This window comes from Buceros rhinoceros, unplaced genomic scaffold, assembly GCF_000710305.1.
Source record: "Buceros rhinoceros silvestris isolate BGI_N320 unplaced genomic scaffold, ASM71030v1 scaffold886, whole genome shotgun sequence".
Classification (NCBI taxonomy): domain Eukaryota; kingdom Metazoa; phylum Chordata; class Aves; order Bucerotiformes; family Bucerotidae; genus Buceros; species Buceros rhinoceros.
Window position 1 is genome coordinate 24047 of NW_010416711.1, and position 20448 is coordinate 44494.

At 45.0% G+C, this 20448-nt stretch overlaps 1 protein-coding gene across 1 annotated transcript in view; it reads left to right on the plus strand.

Moving 5' to 3' along the window:
- LOC104494977 (dedicator of cytokinesis protein 1) overlaps positions 1-20448 on the plus strand; it is a gene marked incomplete at both ends in the record, with an annotated part of 118316 nt that overhangs the window by 2698 nt on the left and 95170 nt on the right. Inside the window, one exon of the mRNA XM_010137886.1 lies at positions 3585-3679. Coding sequence (XP_010136188.1) covers positions 3585-3679 — 95 coding nt within the window. The remainder of the gene's footprint in view (positions 1-3584; positions 3680-20448) is intronic.

Sequence of the window (20448 nt, forward strand, 5' to 3'; positions counted from 1 at the left end):
TCCCTACTTCTTCATTTAACTTTTCATGCTTTTGCCCTTTCTTTTTAATCCCACAGTGTTTTGAGCCGGTCCGTTTGACTCACCCGTTAGAGCTCAGATCCAGAGAGTTTTCCTTTAAACCCCGTTTCCCTAACATGGAGGCGATAATTCCATCGCCGGTTATGGGAGGTTCCGTTTAATCGCAAAAGCATAAAAAAGCAGCAATTTAGAACTAAATTCAAACAGAAATTCATAGGGTTTTTCAGGAAAAAGAAACTACAAGAAAAAGGGAGAAGTTAAGTGAAGCTGTGGTTGCTTCTTCACCTTGGGAGACCCTTAAATCTTTCTCCACCGTGTGCTCCTGCTCAACCAGAAGTTATAACCCCGGTGCTGGAACTGCCAGAGGAAACTTTATGGCCTGTGTTATGTAGGTATCAGATACAGATTGTTACAGTGGTCTTATTTGGCCTGAAAAGTCTTAGAAAAGATGAGGTGGAATGTAATAAAACCAGTCATGTATCTCTCTGCAGAATGTGTTGGTTAGGTTCGTTAAAGTATTGCAGTTCAAAGAGGAGTTTCGTACTGTCAAGCCTGCACTCATCCTGAGGGGAAACACCAGCCCACCTCACTGAGGTTGTTTCTGATCTCACTGATCGCTCTCCCCTTTTTACTTGGTAAAATGTACATTCGGTTGAGACACGTGATATTAGTTGACAAAAAAATATATGGTGTGTTTTGCCGTGTGGGGTGTCTCGGAAGTGTTCTTCCGTGAAGGCATTCAAGACAACGTCCTGCAGTCAGTGGAGTCTGTAGAAAGACAAACTCTATGGGGTGTTTCAGATCCCAATTTTCTGCTCCTCCATTTTCTTCTCCCCCTTTAGTATTTTGCACTCCTAGATGTTGGGTTTTAACGTGAGTACGTGCGTTGGTGTGTACTGTACCTCCTTTCACGACACGCTCTGATGAACCGTTGATGTGAGCGGGTGATTTTATGGCTTAGGCAGATTCTGCTTTGTGGGATGTAACATGAGAGTCGTATGCCCCATAGTGGTTGCACCCCACCAAGAGCCATCCTTGGTGGAGAGTGGACCTTCCAGAGAAGGCCTCAGTAGTGGAGCTCAGCAGAAGTTAAGCCGTTGTCCTGAAAAGCTGTAGCTGAGTGCAGTTGACTTCTGACTGCTGTACCTCAGAACTCAGCAAAGCTGAAATTTTCATCAACTTGGCCTAAAGCTGTTTGATATCAAGTTCCTAGAGGTTTAGCTGGTTATTTTTATTAAGCTTGAGAATTTATTGAGGAACCTCCTTGAAATCCAGGTCATGAAAAATACAACTAGGGATACGGGTGTCTCGGGGTGTGGCTCCGCAGTCCGGGGAAGATGGAATAGTCTAACCCTCCCCAACCACCTCTGCCCAGCTACAGGGCTGAGCTTACTCCGTTTTCTTTCCATAACTGGGTGGGAATTGCGAAGGGGCCCCATCTATTGCGAATTTTGCTCTCCCGGGATATTGAATAGGGTTTGTAGTTGGAGAGAGGTCAGGAATTGCAGCCCTTGCTCCTTTAGTACAGGTTTTTATCATATTTTTAATGTTTGCAATGATTTGTTCTGCTTCTAGGTATTCTGAAAATAAACAGGCTTTACAGCAGCACAGCAGGAACTGAGAGCTTCCCTCTCCCCTCCCACACTCCAACAAAGCTGGGTTTTCCTCACAATATGAGGTTAATTCTTATAAACCAATTTATTTTTGTAAGAAAGATAAAATGGAAGAGAGCAATATCACGAATACATAAAATACATGTAAGCATCAGAAGCTTTGTATTTAGTCAGTAATTCGATCAGTTGTTAAAGAGCTTTGGTTAAAGTACCTGTGCGAAAGCAAGGTTATTAAAATATAAATATCAGTAGATTAAAATGTAGAGCTGAATCAGCAAAGTAGGTCCGGTCGTGTGTGGCACGACCTCCAGGGCCGGTAACGAACATGGCTCATCACCAGAGTGCGTGAAAATTCATCCAGCGTCACGTGCAGCTTGATCAGCAAAGTGTGCAGAGGCTCCACTGCTGAAACCAGGGACGAACAAAGCGTAAGGTCGAGTTTGCCACAAGAAATCGGGGAAGTATACGTCTGTAGTCATGAAATACTACAATGAAAGCCTCAGTGTGCCTTCTTGGATGGGTGATGACCCTCCCCATCGCTAAAAAAATCATTGTTTTCTGGTGAAAATGTTGTCTTTCGTGGCTCCTGAAGCTCTGTTGACCCTCTTTGGACTGGGTGCCTCCTTGGGTACCCGGAGCTGGGACGCAGAGCATCCCCGCGCCACCCCTGTGCTGTGCACATGGCAGAGCTGAGCCAGCCGGGAACACACGTCGCTTCGGGGCTGGGTTGTCGGGATCTCTGCAGCTCCCTGCTTCCCACCGACTGCGACTTCCTGAGCCAGGAGAAACGTCTTCACAGAACAGCAAATCGAAGCGTAAAATGCCACAGAGAGGCTGGCTGTCGCACGGGAAGAAGTACTTAGGAGAGCAGGAACTTCGTATTTGTTTCTCACTGAAAAGGTTACAGAAAAGGAGCCTTAGTTAAAAGTCCTGCGAATGTAACATTTGGGGTTTTTTGTGGACATTTGACATTTTAAAGATAGACGAGGTGAATGCCGTTACTGAGAAGCTGTGGCAAAGGGAAGATGTTCTAACCTTGGCATAAAAGCTCAGTTTTATCTCTGCGTGAAGTGGATCGAGGACTTTTTGCATCAAGTTCTTCTTTCCCCCTTTATCTTCCTCTGAGCTTTTGATATTACTCCAGTTACTAGATCGCAATTACAGATCCCCAAACCGCAGAAGATGATTTCCATTGTAAGAAACATAAGGTTTCTGTTCCTAAGAGGTTTTTGTTTGTACCTGTGTAGAATTAAATTGGTTTATGCTACTGAATTAACTTCATTCCGGCTCAGGTTTTCACTCATGGAAGCAATTAGTGCTGATCCCTTTAAGCAGAGTTTCTCCCAGTTTCAGGATGGCCAAACCATTGCTGTCTTTCCCCAAACCCAGTTCTGAGCCTAGAGCATATTTCTTTTAATTAGTTCTCAGGCAAGAGAAGATTCCAGGAGGGTTTTCACAAGGAGGGAGAGCCCCTCAACCAGCTCCAGGGAGTATTTCTGTTGTAATCGTCTATCTGAGGTTTTTTCCTCTTCCCACGGACCAATACGCTTTTGCCAACTTTCTCCCATCCACCAGGCCCCCGCACGACGTGGGTGCTGCAGTAGACGCCGCACAAGGAGAGACTGTGAGACCTGGTTGATGGTATAGAAACGGAATTATTTTTTTCTGCAGGAACTGCCCTTGGATAACCCGCAAAGCAGCAGTTGCTCCTGAGCGAACCCACGGGTTGTTTATGGAGCAGGATTACTATGGTTATCATTTCTGGGGAGTTTAAATAGAATTGTTGTAGGATTTATGTTCATCGTGTATAAATGTGCCTTAGTACAATTTCTGTTGTGGGTGAATAATGGCTTTTTTATGAAGCAGAACAGTAAGACACCTTTTGAATCCAGTCATTAATAACTGGTGCTAGCTAGAGGAGTGATCTTTTCCAAATATTTTATTTTCTTTTAGGATTTTCTGATGGAAACATTCATCATGTTCAAGAATCTGATTGGGAAGAACGTCTATCCCTTCGACTGGGTTATAATGAACATGATGCAGAATAAGTAAGTACAGAGGCAAAAGCACCGTCGCTTTCTGAGCTGGCTGTGTCACGTTTGATCTGAAACAACAGTGTTGCTTGGAAACAGTAAAACACAATGCAGCAGCAGGGTGCTTTGGGTTTTTCCTTCTGTGATGCAAATAATTATTTAAAAATTGGCATTGTGGATTGCAGGGCAGCGTTTCAGTGGCCTGTTTTGGGGCTCCTGGAGTCCACCACATATAAACAGTGGCATCATTCTGGGAACCAAACTTGTGGAACGAAGTGCAGTTGCAGTGGGGATCACCACGTATCCTGCAATAATTCCATTAATTCCTTTGGGGATAGAGGATATGTTTTGCATATGACCTCAAAAACTAGTGGTTGTCGTATGCTGACGTGGAGTTGTATGTTCTGGAATATTTGCAGTGGTATTGACAAGAAAGAATTGGAAGGGCATTTAAAACCCAGGTTCCATCAGCCCGATAATGAAGGGGCAGGCTGCAAATGTTTCTAATCCTCGGGGGGTTTGGTTTTTTCCTCAGTAATTGCGGCTTTGTTATCATTTAGCATTTCTTTGTGCAGTATTTTATATTTGTGACAATTATTGAGCGTGTCAAATGCTTTTATATATACTGTGGTAAAACTATAAGGAAAAAACATTATATTTCCTAGTTGCCCGGAGAAATCTCTTCTGTGCTTACTGGTAGCTACCGTGGTTATAAAGTTGTCAGTATTTACTTATATGAAATCCTGAACCACAGTTCCTACTGCCACTATAAAAATGCGCCATAACTTTAATCTTGGCTTCTGAAGTCTCCTTAACCGCCTAATAAAATCCATTCTTCATAAAGATGAGTTAGGAGACCCAGCCATCTTTTGCCTTATACCCATTGGTTGTGGGCGCTCGCTTCTGCGTGGCTGCAGCTTGCAGAGCACCTGCTGGTTTAAGAGAAGAGCCCTTGGAGGTTGGCTGGTGAGGACGATCTAAAGCCCCTTGGGTTTCTTTTTGGGTTTTAATTTTGAAAGTGGTTTTGGTTCAAGAACTCCAGCTGTCCCCAAAGTCATGTTGCGGGTGCTTTGGAAGCCCCCGCAGCTGATGTGACCTGGCGTCCTTTTGAGCAGGAGAACACCTCTGTGCTTTGCTGAGTTTTTTAAGAGGTTGAAGTCTGATCGGGAAGAGCTGTGTTTGGACACTGGCCGTGCCAGTTAACCAGTCACACGGCGGTTACGGTGGTGTGAATGATATTGCGATGACTATTCCCCCGGTTGAGGTATTCTGTATATTATCTTCACCATATTGCCAAGTGACCTCTCAGTGTTCATTTGGGAGGGGACTCGACCTCGATTCTTTTTTTAAACTGTGGGATTATGGTCATAGAAATGAAAGAGCAAAAGCAGAGAAAGAGCCTTTCCCTCCCCACCGTTTTTTCTTACAAGCACAAAGGGCTCCTTACCAGGCAGATCCTCACTCTGAAACTTTGGACTAACGCGAAGTGTGACGCAGAGGTCTGCACTTGGGGTAGGGGCTTTGATTTTCTGATCCTTAAAAATAGTCTTGACTTTTTCCCATGCTGAACATTAAGTCCTGAAGACGCAGAAACGGGATGTGCTGTTAAGATCTTTGATTCTTCCCAGATGACCTCAGTGCCCATAGAATATCTGAGTACTATTTAAAGTTAACAACAAAATGGGCTCTCAGGTCTTTGTGGTGGCGATGGCTATCGGCGGCAGTGCTGAAGGGGGTTGTTCGTCTCTGATTTGCAAGTTCATTTTCATTACACCAGCTCGTTTGTAAATGCTTCTGAATTGATTTGAGTGCTTTTCATTTTTCCTGTAGAAGTTAATGTGGCTTCCAAAACCAGAAAACTGCATTGTAAAATACCTCTTTGTCCATCTGGTCCATTTATTTTCACCCCTATAAACTTTTATTGAAGAAAACTAGGAAAAAATGAAGAACAAATTCTGTCTTTTAAAGCCACCGCATCCCCTGGATAGACATAACTCGGAGCGTGCCATCTTGTGCCACTCTCGAAAGCACTTTCTGCAGATTGAGTATTTCTGTGCCATCAGCCAAATTAAGCGAGTTAATTTTTAATTATATCCAGAATGGTTTTGAGTTCATTTGTTTCTCTGTATGAAATAAATCTGGTTAATGTGAAGCAAAGGGAAAAAAAAAACCTGGCTGGAAGTTAGACCTCTAATCCCCTCTACGTGCAGCAGAGAGACCAGACGCTTAGGAGGCATCTCTTCACCTTCACGGGAGAGATGGCCCGGGCAGCTCCTCTCTGTGTGATGGTTTGCTTCTAGAGGTAGATAATAGACAATAGCAGGTACTCTTGAAACAGCTGCTTCTAGGAGAAGAGCAAGAGAGTGTGCTTAAGCCCAAAAGCAGAATGCCTAGAAGGCCAGTACCTGCCAGCACAGTACTTTTAGGGGTGGTGGATTGAAAAGAATGTCCAAATAGTATTTAATGATGAAGTCTTTATCATATATTGTCTCAAAACGGCCGTGGCTTTTGGGTAAATCTAAAGAAGAGAGGAAAGAGGAGAAACGGTCTTTGGATACATAAAATTTTGCAGCAGAGCAGATGAGAATAGCCTCTGCACAGCCACGTTGAACAGCATGAGAACTGTTGGTCAGAAACCGGAGCAGGAATCATTCGAGTTCGAGGCTGGGGGAAATGCTCCAGTGGTGAGCACTGCGGTGGGCTGCTCGGGAGGTTGTGAAGTATCCACAGCATCACAGACTGGTTTGGGTTGAAGGGACCTTCCAACCTCACCCAGTCCAACCCCTGCAGGGAGCAGGGACATCTGCACCCAGAGCAGGGGGCTCAGAGCCCCAAGGACCAACCTGACCTGGGATGGTGCCAGGGATGGGGCTGCTCCCACCTCTCGGGGCAACCTGGGCCAGGGGCTCAACACCTCACTGAAAATAATTCCTTCCCTCTCTCTGGTCTGAATCTCCCTCTGTCAGTGTAACCCATCACCCCTTATCCTGGCACAACAGCCCCTGCTGGAAAGCCCCTCCCCATCTCTCTTCCAGCCCCCTTTCAGCACTGAAAGGCCACACCAAGGTCTCCCAGCAGCAGGGGTATTGCAGAGCAGTTTGACAAACATCTGTTACGGTGCCGGTTATAGTTTAGGGAAAAGGGGAGTAGTCTGAATGATCCCTGGGGAGCTCTCTTGGGCCTGTCACTGTGCTGGGTGGTGGATGCTGGGCTGGGACTTGGAGTTGAACTTCGCACTGGCAGGAGGCAGCATGTCTGTGGGGTCTGCAGCATCAGCCCTGTTCTTTGCCGCTGCCGTGCTGTCCGCGGGGGGTTGGTGTGCAGGATCCGCTGCCTTTTGCTGTTTTGCCGCCTGCCTGCCCGGTGCTTCAGGGGCTCTTGCTCGCGCAGCGCTGTTTCTCCATGGTGGGCTGCTGTAGGGTGATGAATTTGTGTAGCTTTTCATCTGCTTTTCTCCTTCAACAGGAATTTTTAAACCTGGTAAACTCCTGGCAAGTGTTTAGTAAACGTATTCACGGTCACAGCGCCTTAGCTAAGACAACTTTAAAAGACTTGTAGTTTTAAATACTGCTGTGGGAAGTTGCTAATAAGTCGTCAGTACTTGGGCGCATCTTTAAATTACATCTGCCGTAAGGTTCGTGATACGTGTATGTATTTTCAGGATGAGTTACTCCGATTAAGGAAAGGCGTAATATCGCTGGATGAAAAGGAAGTGGTTTCATCAGCCGTGCTGACAGCGACAGCCGCTTTGTAGCAGTCCACCAAATGCTTGATCATAGAATTCGCAGAATCATCTGGTTGGAAGAGACCTTTAAAATCATTGAGTCCAACCGTTCCCCCAGCACTGCCAGGGTCCCTAAACCATGTCCCTCAGCACCACCTCGACAGGGCTGTGAAACCCCTCCAGGGATGGGGACCCCACCACCAACCTGGGCAGCCTGGGCCGGTGCTGCACAACCCTCCCTGTAAAGAAATTCTTCCTGATATCCAACCTAGATAGGACAGGGAGCGATTCGGAGGCAGGTGCTTCATTCCAGGCATCTCCTGCAGGAAAATGTACTTGAGGAGTTTTAACTGTAAAAGTAGTTTAGAGGAAAAAAAAAAACAAACCAGGGATTTTGTGTTGTTTATATTTTCCCCTTAGAAATCATGTTTAGAAAAGATTCAGAAATGCTTTAGAAATTGTTTTTAACTTTTGTCACAAGGTGACAAGCTAAACTTAGGTTTCTTTTAAACACATAACTCGGAACATGAAAACGGTCTTCTCTATGTTTTTGTAAATGAAAATTATTTAGTCTTTGGTCTTACTTTTGGCATTTGAGACAATCAGTTCCTTTGGTAGACCTTAGGATGTCTTAATTTGTAGCTACTACTTTCATCTGCAGCTGTTCCGGAGGAAGCTGAGCTGCCTAGGAAAAATAAATTTGATGTTTTCTGTTCTATTTTTTGTGTCTAATGTCCACATTTACATAAAATACCTGGTTATGTTGCCTTTTGAAGTCAGAGAAAAGGGGATGAAATGCTTCTTGGTGAGAATGAAGCTTCTTGTGCCGATGTGTTTTTTTTCCAGAGGAAGTAGCTCTTGCCTTGCGGAGGGAACCCAGTGGTCGTTACCAGCTCCCCTCTAGTGCTGCCTTGGCTTTGTGGGTGGGTGGAGGTGTGTTTCCTCCTGAAACCCCAGTCTAGAATCAGAATGGATTTTCTGTATGAAAAAAAACCAAACCAAAAATGACCTTGCAAAGGGGAGGAAGAAGGATCGGGGAGGTCGGTCCAGTAAACATGTGCCTTTTTCCTGCTACCGGAGTGGCTCGTGCGTGTTTATTTTTGGAGCTTCCAGGGAAATGTAGGCTGTTCTGCTCCGTGGTTGTCATAGCAGTACCTGTCAGCTCTATACTGCGCCTCCCGAACGAGCGTCAGCTCTCCGTGTGACTGTCCGTCAGGAGAGCGCCAACACCGAAGGGGTTACGGGCTGGAGCGAGTTTTGCCTAACCGTGTACCTTAAAGTGTGGCACAGGCTTCAGCCGCCTGAGACTTATTCCTCCTGACAAGTAACCCAAAGCCAAAATAAAATTGGGTTTTAGATTATTGAAGTTTTGCTTAATTGTAATATTCTGCCGGGCTTCATACAGCGTATAGGGACAAGCTGGGAATGTTTTTAATAAAGGTATGAAAATAGGCTCTGGGCACTTACATAATCGTCCAGTCAAGATGGATCTGTCAAATTAGGGGCAAGGGCAAAAACTCTGTTTAAAATCCATCCCAGCTACGGATGGATGGAGGGTGGGTTTTCACGGCAGGGGAAAGTAGCGGGGAAGGATGGCAAAGGTTCTGGACAGAAAACTACCGATAACGCAGGGACACAACACCGTCTTCCAGACTGTTGAGTAATATCAGATACGTGGGGTGGGGGGAGGAGCACAAAACAACTTTGAAATCTTTGCTTCATTTTCCAAAAGCCCTGCACAGGTCCAGTGTTCAGATAAAATAATACCACGTTCAAAGCGATGATTAGTAGATGTGAGTTGAAAGTTTGCGCTTATAACTGGGGCACTGACCATGAAAATACTCACTGGGTATGTCGTGTGGTGGAATATGGTCCCCGATTCGCTTTCCCCAGTAGGATATTGTGGTGCAGGAAGTGTTTGAAATGCAGTTGTATTACAGGAGGAGAAGGGATGCGTGGTTTCAAGAGGAGTCTGAACAGTAGGAGAAGCTTTGGTTAGAAGGAAGGTGCTACTTTTGCTATAGGACTCTGTGCTTATGAGTCCAGACATGCAACTTGAACAACAAAATAATTTTACTCAGTGATGGAAGGAAATAAGACTTCTAGTGGCAGCACTTTTGGTTTTCTCTAGTGTCAAATATTTCTCTGTGTATACAAACCTCTCGCTATTTCCCACATATAGATAGACGATAAAAGTTTTCAAAGCACGTAACTTCCGTAGGAGCCTGTTCTGAAGATTAACTCATGCCTAAAAATTTGGTCTTTATCTGTAATTAAAAGGGACGAACACACGTTGATAAATTATATAAAGATGCAGTTGCTGTATCATATATCTTTATATGGAGGAAGATTTTTTGCTGTCCACAAAACCTGGTTGCATAATGTGCTGACCTTTTCAGTAAAGACCTTGCCGGGTTTCTGGTTTGGTATTGTCAAATTAACTGGACCTGGGAGTAAAATGAATGTTCTTGACTATGTTTAAAATAACACGGAGGGTTTTTTTCTTACTCAAAAGGCTGAGATTCCTTGAAGGAGAAATACGCTTGAGCAGCTGCTCTTTTCCCTTGAGGGTTTCCATAGCGGAGGAAAGGAAGCGTCCCCCATAGCAGGTTATTTTATCCCAGCCGTGAGGAGGAAGGACTGCTGAACAGCTGGGCTTTGGGCACTCCGTGGAGTTAATGGTTTGCTCCTTTTTTTCTGTGATCACTTAATGCTGGCCAAGTTGAGCAGCAGCCTGGGTGTGCTGGTGAAACTGGCAGTGTTGGGGATGGATGGGTGAGATGTCGCAGCACCCTCCCGGACCCCCCCACAACATCCACAGCTTCTCTTTGTATCATGATTAATCTCTTCTGGGTCTAGAGGTGAAATAATGATTTCCAGTTACCATTAGCATTATTGCCTAGTTTAAATTACGGGTTTGGAGATGCGTTTGGTTTAGGGTGAAGACGTCCTGCAGCGAGGAAGGTGGGCTTGGCTGGCGACTGTGTCAAGCTGTGACTCTGCTTGTTCTGGGTGTGTTCTTGTGCTTCCCTTGACAAACCTCTTTTTCTGCTCCTAAACCATGGATGGGATTTGCTGTCCTTTTGGGGGCATAGACCTCTGTACCGTGGCTACCGTAAAACCAGGAGAAGGCTGTTGCAGGTGTATTTCAGCCGAAAGCATGAGGGAGATGGTCCGTTTAATGTTCCTGGGGGAAAATTGATCCTTATCTAGCTTCAAAAATACGACCATGGAGCATTAGACTACTGTGCACACATTCAGTGTGCAGTAGTAGTTAACATCGTCTCAAAATATTTCTGATCTATTCTGTGACTCTTCAACCTTTTGTCTGCCACAAGAAAATTACAGTGACTTTCAAGAAAGAGCTGCGTGTTCAGGAGCATTTCCTCCTGAGCTAGAAGGAAAAACATAGGGATGGAATGATCCCAGCTGCTGGCGTTCATAAGTTTTGTCTGTGAAGGGGAAGAAAGTGAATCAAGGTTTTTTAGACATTTTTTTCTTGTTACAGGGCCTCACTGGTTTTGGCTCCTTGGGAAGTTTTAAGCGAGAAGGCAGCCCCAGGGTTTAGACCTGGCACTGTTCCTGCTCATCACTGGTTGTCCTCCTTTGAGGGGGAGCAGCTTTAATCCCTTAGGACATTCGGAATGCGTTTTGAGAACTGTGAAGAAATGTATGAGTTTAGAGTAATACTTTGTCTGGCAGAATTCCTGTGTTCCTGCTGTGGTTTTCACGTGCGGGGCATTTCCTGGGGCTCCACTGGTGCGGGTAGCTGCTAACCCAGGGTCTGCCCTGCTGGTCATCTCCCGTGGTAATTGAGACCTGAAGAAGCATTGCCAGATTAATTAATTGCCATTCTTCAAATGGAGAAGAATGATCTGGTTATTATTTTCCCCCCTAGAATCTAAACCGGGAGTGACATTAAAATACATTGTGATGTTTGTAATCCTGAGCATATTATACCAACCAACATATTTATCTGTTTGATTTTTATGATTTTTTTTGTTTATCAGATGGTGCAGGTCAAGAAAAAATGAATATATTCTGCACTGAATAGCGGGTAATAATATGTTTTACATATTTTTGTTCATCTGGTTTGTGCTTTAATGGTTTCAGGAGTAGCAGAAACCCTTAGCAGATTATGTTGAATCAGATAGATCCTTTAGTGGAAGAGTTCCTTGAATTGAAATCATCTGATTCTAAATTCTCTAACTGAAAAAAATCCCAGACCAGTTTTAAATTTTAAATTGTATTTTTTAATTCTAATCTTCTTTTTCTCTTTTGCTCTCTGAACTGAAAAGACCCTGGTATGTAGATGTTCAAAGTTTAGCTGTGTATAAGGTTGAGGGAGGTCAGACCACGAACATCTGGATTCGCGTTGTGGTACCAGTGTGGGTGGCAGGGATGATGCTGCCTGTGAATATTGGCTTTCTCGTTTGACGAAGCCTTTGGGGACACGTGCCTTACAGCTTCATTCTGCTTCGCCTGGCTCCTCGCATTCGGTTTTGATGCCAGATCAGCCTCTCTCCCTGCAGCAACAAATTCCGTGGGACCGCCCGGAGGAGTGATTGATCCCTGGGTTCCCACAGGAAAAATTATCTACAGTCGTAAATGTGACAGAAACCAGGGCTGAGAAAATGGTGACAGTGTCCTTTGGTGGTGGGTACCCAAAGGCCATTCCAGAGCCCTCCAGTTCCCCCTCCTCCTGCGGGGCTGAGGGCGGGCAGAGGGTCCCTTCTGCAGGGCTGTGCTGCTCTGAGGGGAGCAGGGTTAAAGCCAGACGGTGTCTACTCCGCTCCTCCCAGTTCGTTACGCCAGCCATCAGCCCTACGGAGCAGAGCCCTTCCCGTATGCGCTGTCCTTGTTCTCCCTTGGCGCAGCAGCAGGACCACACGCCCTGGCACAGAGCCATCGAGCGAGGCTTCTGATGGAGCGTCGACTTGTGGCAGTTGTGGCGGTAGGGAGTAAAGTCCTGCCGTGCCATACAGCAGCGGGGCTTGTGATGTGTGCAGCGAGTCCCAAGCACCCCTGAACCCGCCTGAACGTGCTCTTGCAAGTATTAATGGAAATCCCAGTGCCCTGGCAGGCAGCCCGTGCTCTGGGGCAATGCTGGATCGATCTGTCACCCCTGTTTAACCAGCGGCATGAAGTGCCGTCCACATCACATGCCCAAATATGAAATAACTTTTTTCTTTTTTTTTTTTTTCTTTTGGCAGAGAAATGTGTGGCTTGAATGTGCAAATACTTGTTTCTTATAAAAGCAGCAGCATGAGGTGGGTAATTAAATGAAGCTGAAGGTGGTAAATCCAAAAGCATGTTAGCAGGGCTCCATTTTTCCTGGTGGTAAGAGCTAATGTCGTGTGATGCCTATTTTTAACACGGAGGGTGTAGCAATTTTCACTTAAAATCAGTATTTTGCCATCTCAGCTTCATTTAAGTTAGTACTATTGCACGTTATAAAATATCTAGTGAGTGGTGTATGCGCTGCTTTTTCACCCTGGAGTTTTATTAATCTTCTCCTCTTCCAGTATTTTAAAAAACCCCAACATTTCAGTCTTTAGAAGTAACAGAAAAATGTTTATTTGTACATCGGAAATGGAAATTCAGGCCTAAATGCTTCCCTTGGCTGTTGGTCTCTAATGAAGATCTCTGTAGATAGTTTTGAAACTAAATTCTGTGGCTTTGACCATCAATTAGTGACTTTATTTTCAGCACTCAGAGGTGGGAGAGAAAATAGCCTTTTGGCTGATGAGTTAGAAAGCGTTTTATTTACCTTTGCAGTAAAATCAGTTGCTCTGCACTGCAGTTCTCCGACGTTCTTTGAATAATAGTAAGTACCAAAACCACAGAAATTCATGGCCCTTTTCTTCTTCCAAACAAACAGGGAAAAAACCCCAAGCGCGTTGATTTTCAAGTAAATGGGAGGTTTTGAAATGTTCCTGGGTTATTCCTTCCATCAATCGCCTTTTTGTGATACAGGAATGAAAAATACTGGGGAAGAGTAGAGGCTCCAGCGTTGTTCCTCGCGCGTTGCCGGTCTCAAGGTCTATCCCTCCAGAAATGGAAGAAGCTGAGTTTGTGACAGTCCGTACGAGAAATCAGGAGGGGCAAGAGCCACCAAAACTCAGCAGGCTTTTGGGGAAGTTTATCCATCACATACGGAGCCAGGGAGGGCGGCTGTGTGGGTCCAGGTGTAAAGAATACGTCAGGTTATCAAACTTCAACAATTATCTTGATTTTTTTCCTTTTTTTTTTTTTTTTTGCCTGGGATATGACTTTTAGGACTGATACAGGGTACAGAGCTGTATCCTTTTACTCGCTGCCCTTTCAGAAAATCTCATCTGATTTATTTTGCGGGGATTTGGTGGAAAATGACAGCTGGGTAACTCTTGTAGAACCAGAAGAGTTGCTTTGTAGGTGAAAGATGTCCAGAAGCGCCTGTCGGCCTCCAGCCTGGGCACCCGCTGAGCTGCTGCTGGCACTGGGAGAGCTCCAGCCTCTCACACTCTAAACCCCAGTTCAGTTGTATTTCCTTCTCCTGCCAATGTCAGCCCATTCTAAGGAGAACAGAGTTGTACAGGAATAAAAATACCAGAATATTGATGTAATTTTACTGCATCATTTCAAGTGTCGGTTCTACTGCAAGATTTGCTGCCATGCGTTTGGGATATTAAATGAACGTGGTGGGAGGAGTAGTTTGATTAAACAGAGGTATCACATGTGTCATAAAACGTACTTTACTGCTTATATATGATTTTTTTAAAGAATTCACAAGAATATTAATTTAATATAGTTTAGGTAAAATACGCCTAAAGCCATGTTTGCTTCTAACTTGCCAACACATTCATTTTCTGGGTGTTCGTCTTTTTAAATGACTGACAATTATGTCGCTCTTTGGCTTTGCAGAGCAGTAGCCTCGACGTGCAAAAAGCCAGTGAAGCCTTTTCTGGGGTTATTAAATTTTAGGATCGGAATTATGTCGTGAGCAGATTCTAGAAAACAAGCTTTTACAGTTCAAGTATGAGAAAGCGCGGCCAGTGCGGTAATAACCAGAGGTTAAAAAGAAAGAAGAAAATTATTCACACTCTGACATAAGAGATGGATTATAGGACAACTAGAGTTTAAAGTATATTTAAGAGAGAAAAGAGGTACCAGGTCACTGGCTATCACCGGCTTGAAGATTTTTATCACCAAATAGGAGGTGAGAAGTCATCTCCTCTGTCTCTTGCTGGCATAGCGGGCACAGGTTCAGCTAAGCCGCTCTTGACAGCTGTTTCTCCTTTGTCGTGGGAGGATTTGTGTTCCAGTTACGCAGGCGCTGTTGCCGCTGGTAAAACGGACATGCTGACAGATCTTGGGCTGAACAGATTGAAATGAGATGGTAGATTCATTATTTTTTACCCTTTACCAAAATGAGAGGTAACGGACACATGTAATGGTTTGTGTTAGGAAATATTAATAGTGGCCACATACTGTCAAATACTTCTGTGCCGCTCCTGCTCTTCGAACTTCCAAGGGGTGTTTCCTCTGAGGCCTTAAAACAATAATATGAAAAATATTAAAAGCAAATGTTTTCCTTCTTTAAATTCATAGTGTATATACGTTCATGAAACACCTGTTGAGCTGCGAAGGGTATTTACCGTTCAGGTATTCAAGGACACGCTTGCGCTCGCTCTGCCGGCTGCAGGAGATTTGATCTCCCAGCTCTTCAGAGTTTTGCCCCGTACGGGAGAAGCTTTTGAAACCACCACCTAACACCTCCCCACCTCCCTCCAAAGGCTGCGCGCAGAGCCCTCTGCCAGTCTGCCTGCTGGAAGGACTGAGCTCTGGAAGTGCCTTTGCTGTTCCTCCTCCGACCTTTCCCACCCCCAGGCTGTTGAGCTTGCCTAAGCCCTCGCGTTCAGCCTCAGGAAGAGCTCCACAGCCTTTTGGGAGGTGTTTGGTGATGGCCAGCAACTCAAGACAAGTCGAAAAATTTAAGTAAGTGTGTGTTGCTCCAGAAGGTGTGAAAACTGTAATGTTTAGGGTCAGTATGATTACTGGTAAAATGGAAAGGCTACCTGCCAGTAGCTTCAGAGAGCCAGCTGAGACCAGAGCTTCTGCTCCCTGAGCCTGCCGTCCCCAGCTGCCTTGTGAGACCTTGCTAAGCTCGTTTTAGAGCTACCAGGTGAAAAACACCACCTCTCGGTAACACAAAACACTCCTTTGGTGTAATATCATCCCCCTGATTAAAACCGTTAATTTTTTCTGACAGCTTAATTTCTTTTGGCAGGCTTTAGCCGGGCTCAGGTGACATCTGTCTTTCTGCAGCTGGTGTAGAGCCAGCATTAAAGCTGGGCTGGTGCAAGGGCTGTGCCTCATGCCACGGCCAATGCCCAGCACGGGGGACCGTGACCTGGACCAAGTGGGTACCGACAGGTCGTGATGCGCTGGTGAAGGACAGCGTGGCCTCGGGTAGGACGCTGCCAGGGAGGGCCTTGCTCTGTGTATCTCACCATTGATCTCGTACCTCTAGACCACACGTAACTTCGGGGTAGTGAGCAGTCTGTGGAGGTGATTCGTCTTCCGCCGGCTGCCATCCGTGAGGAAAGCTATTGGCCGCTATAGGGTCGTACGTGTGCTCGTACACCATTGGTCGTGGAGGGGCAAGGGGCTGCGGTACCACCTCTGCCTTGTTAATAGCCCCCGTTGTGTGGCCCTCTGGATGGTCAGTGTTGCTTTAACGAGCTCCATCTTGCAGGTGATTAAGACTGGAGAGTAATTACACTGCAGACTGGGTGCAGACGTTCCCGTTGGAGTTACTGCAGTACGTGCGAGTATGTACACACCGTGGCATCGAAGGTGGGGCACTACCAGGGAGTTCCCCGCTGCTGTTGGATCCTCAGGCCCAGTGCTTGCCCGTGGGCGCTGCTGGTGTACCTGGCTCTCCTCAAACCCGTGTGGGTTTGCAAAGGACGTTTTTGACCGGCAGCTGCTCTGTTCTCTGGTAGGAAACTTGGGATCAAAGTGAAGCAGCAGTTCGGTGGGAAAGCGCAGGGCAAGGAGGAGTCTCCTGCTAATATGTGAACGTTGAGATGCGTTGTGACATGTGGCAAGTCAACTTATCCTCAAAAACGCTGGGAATTCAGTCCTCCAGATGGTCTTGTGCCTAGCGCTGAGTGCCCATCAGACCCCTCCTTCACAAGGGCTGCGTGGGGGGGGATGGGTGAAGCGCGCAGGCCCCGCAACGAGGAGGGCTGTGACAGTTGTTTCAACTCTCCCTGGTTTTTATTTCTCTTCTCTCACGTTACATGTGAAAAGGAATTTTGGTTCCTGTTGCCGTCAAACTACAAGAGCTTTGTGGGAGGAACAGATGATCCTACATTAACGGGAAGCTAAAATAATTACCTTTATGACAGGACTTAGTTCTTCATGCTGAAATTTTCCCTCTGAGAATTCAGGTTTTCAGCAGTGACTGGTTTTGTTCCCCTCTGTGTTTGGCTCTGATAAAACGTGGTACTTTCAGTGGTTTCCCTTTTGCTGGCCCAGTCACGCCTGCAGTACAACAGGCGTAGCGACAGCACTCATAAAGCTGGAGACATGAGTAAGAAGAGAGTTCGTAAGAAGAGAGTTGATGGTTTTCTGACAGTTCACTTATAAAAACATCATAACAGAAACACTTCTGGAATGAATTTGCATGGCGTGTTTTGTCAGTGAGGTGCGATACTACGATGTATTTGCGGGTATTCACTCTCCCACTTCACCGTCTCCTTCTGGCTGGACTGTTTCACATCTTTTCAGCCAGCCACCATGTTTAGTTTTTAAAATTCGAAGTAAAATTGCCAGCTGTCAAAACCAAACGTGGTACATAAGTTCTTCTTGAGCACTGAACACTTTTTCATTTGTCAAACCAATTTTTTTACAACATGCTTCTTCCACAACCACGTCAGTCATGTTTTCTCAAGGCAAAGTTTTTCTAAGGAAAATATTTCCCTCTTTGAGATGCGGCTCGTAGTTTTTACCTGGCTAATATATTGGGATGTGCCTTTCTCTTTTGGTGCAGCATCAAGCACCTTTTAGGCTTGCACATCCGCATTCAGCACTTGTCACTGTCTTGTATCTCAAAAAAATACTACTTCTTCGCCGTGGAGTTTTCCTGGTCCACATAAACCCGTCATTTTCGGTGGTTTTGACAGCATCTAAGGATTTTATTATTTGTTTAAAGAATTATTCCTCATCTTTTCCAGTTTGCCCATATGTTTCTGCTGCAGGAGTGCCAAGAAGCGAAATGTGCTTTTTCAGGTGAATACTGATGAAGGCTGTAGGGAGGGATCATTGCGTTTTCACTTTGTGCCAGATTCAGCGCTGGAGTTACCTTAGTGGAGCAATGAGATTATACGGGTTTGGCTCGCCCTCAAATGACACTCCACCGTACGCAGACCAAACCTTCAGAGCTCGTTTTTCACTCAGCTGTGTTTTGATCAAGGCAGATTGCTATGGAAGGGGGCAGGGGCTTGGTTCTCCTTGAAGAACATGTTCTCAGCTCAACTGTAATTTCTCTTGAAGGCTGAAGACTCACTTTCTGCATCCATTTCTTCATTCCTCCTCCTTTAGTTGACTCTTTCTTGGTCTGGTCTAATGGCCTCCAAAAGAAAAAAAAAATCCACAGCTCTCGTAAACTTCTGTTTCTTGATTAAAGAAGGTGAAAATCCCACTCTCATCGGTGCTGAAGTGAAAGAAAACACAGTTTGTAATAAATGTGAATCAACAATCAAGTATTAAATGGAAAACCCGAGGCACTTGCGAGGTGGTCAGAGGTGGTGCAGGGTTTTTTTTAATTCTTCGTGTTTCTACCAGCTCACTGGACTCTTTGAAGGCCATACCGGGGGATAGGTTGCATCCCCCAGTGCTTGTTGAATACTCCTGAAAGCAGACAGTTGTCTTAGACTGACGTTTTTACAGTTTCACATATTTTAGTTTCTGCCGAGACAGCTGACAACACGAAATGAGGAATTTATGAAGAAATCATGAAAAATTTATGCAGGCATATGTGATTTATTCATCCAGCGTATGACATGTATTTTAAATTCCAACATCAGAGCTGCTAATAAGAAATTTGAAAATAGACTAAAACTGTTGGTAGGTTCATGTGAATATGCAGATCTCACACTAGATTTCCATCCTTTGCTGTGCTTTGTGTTTGACAAGTCAACGTGGGTTTTAGGCATTCAGCACTTTTCAACTTGCAGAGGTTTGTTTCCTTGTTAGTCAGGACTTCAGACTGATTATTTGTGGTAGAAAAAACCACAAGGAACAAAAGCCCGTAGGAGAAAACTAGAATATTGCCAGTGACAACCTTACTCCAAATCCTTCCGTATTACGAATTAAAAAAAAAAACAAAAAACAAACCAAACCCAACCCAACACTCTCTTCTCTGAAAAAAAAAAAAAAACAAACCCCACCCCAACCCTCTCTTCTCAAAAAAAAAAAAAAAAGTATTATTTTAGGATTTGGGGTTTTTTTTCTTCAAGCTTTGCTGAGCGATTTCTGGATATTATCTTCACAAAGCAGAACTCGGTGTGTGGACATTCGAGTCCACAGGAAGAACAACAGCATTTCACTCAGCCTCATGGCAGTTAGACGCTTGTATTAATTTCCTTTATAACTTGTGACATCTGTAGTCGGAATTGCTAATTTGTTTGTTCTGGAAGTCGGGGGGAAAGAAACTACCCCAGTGAAGCCAGTGAGTAAAACCAGTTGCATTCAGCATTTTTTGTTGGCTCCCCTGACAGCACCAGCTCCTCCAATTTGTGCTTAACCTGGATTTGGTTGAAATTTGTAAACTTGCCCCCTGCAGCATGTGGAGTTTTGTGTCAGATCATGGTGTTCTCTCTCCTGTAAAATATCTAATCCCTTTTACTTACGTGTTTCTGTTGGAGCTGTTCTCTTGTTCCGACGTGGAGATCCAACCTGTAAAAGCTTGATGGATGAAACACAGCAGTTGCCTTGATTTAACGCGGGGCCTGTGATAGTTCTGCTATAGCTGATAAACAGAAAGGTTTTGTTCTGAGACACGCTGGAGCTTAGGTGTGGTGGCGAGACTGGGGGATTGTGAGGGTTGCTGTGAGGATCTATAAAACCGTCCTTCCAGTCTATCAGACTGGTGGGAGATGTCTTGCAGGAAGCGCGCGGCATATAATAGCGATGCACTGCAATTAACCTGAGATCACCAGCTCACGATGCAACGAGATTTCCTGGTGCATGCTATTTTTCCAAGTTTTTCAGCTAATTCAAGTGAGACTCTGGAAGGGCTGGATTGTGTTTCGTGGATAGATGTGTTAGATAGCCAATAAATGCTGTTAAAACTTGGTGGGCACCAGCAGCGGTCGAAGAGATTCTCTGGGTCAAGGCAGAGCTAAAGGTCCTCTTCTGTCCATCTGAACCGTGGGAGAGGTTCTGTGGCTGTGAAGGCGGCAGTTGTTCGTTGGTCAGAAAGGATGGATGCCAGGTACCACCAGCTCGTTTCCTGCCATGTTACTCAATGGAACTGCAGTGATTTTGAACCACTTGGTTTAGGTTTGGGGATTTTTGCCTGCTCCCCAGCGCTGTTTATTAATAATTGAATTCTCTCCATGCAGCAGATGGTCCTGTTGGGGATGGGAAGTTCTGTAAGACGTCTTCGAGAGGCAGTGCTGCATCTGGGAACGCTGCAGAATCTACTAGGAAATAAAACTAAAATATCCCTAAAATAAAAAAGGGATGTTTACGTGGGTTTGGTTTTTTTATGCTTAGAGAGAAAAATTGCCATGTGAAGGTTTTATCTTGTCTTATCCTCCAGTGTTGCATCACTACATTTTAGGAATTAATCAGACACTTTGATGTGAAAGATCTTTGGGCTGCAGATCTCCACCAGCAGAAGGAGTTTCCTGGTGCTGGACCCCATCAGGCTGGTCTTGTAAGAGCTCAGGACAAAGATTTCATCTTCCCTGTGCAAACTCTTGGTGAAGTTTGTCCATTGGAACACTGTCATTCCCATTTAAATGTATTATTCATTTGATTCTTACATAAGTCTAAATTTCCCTAC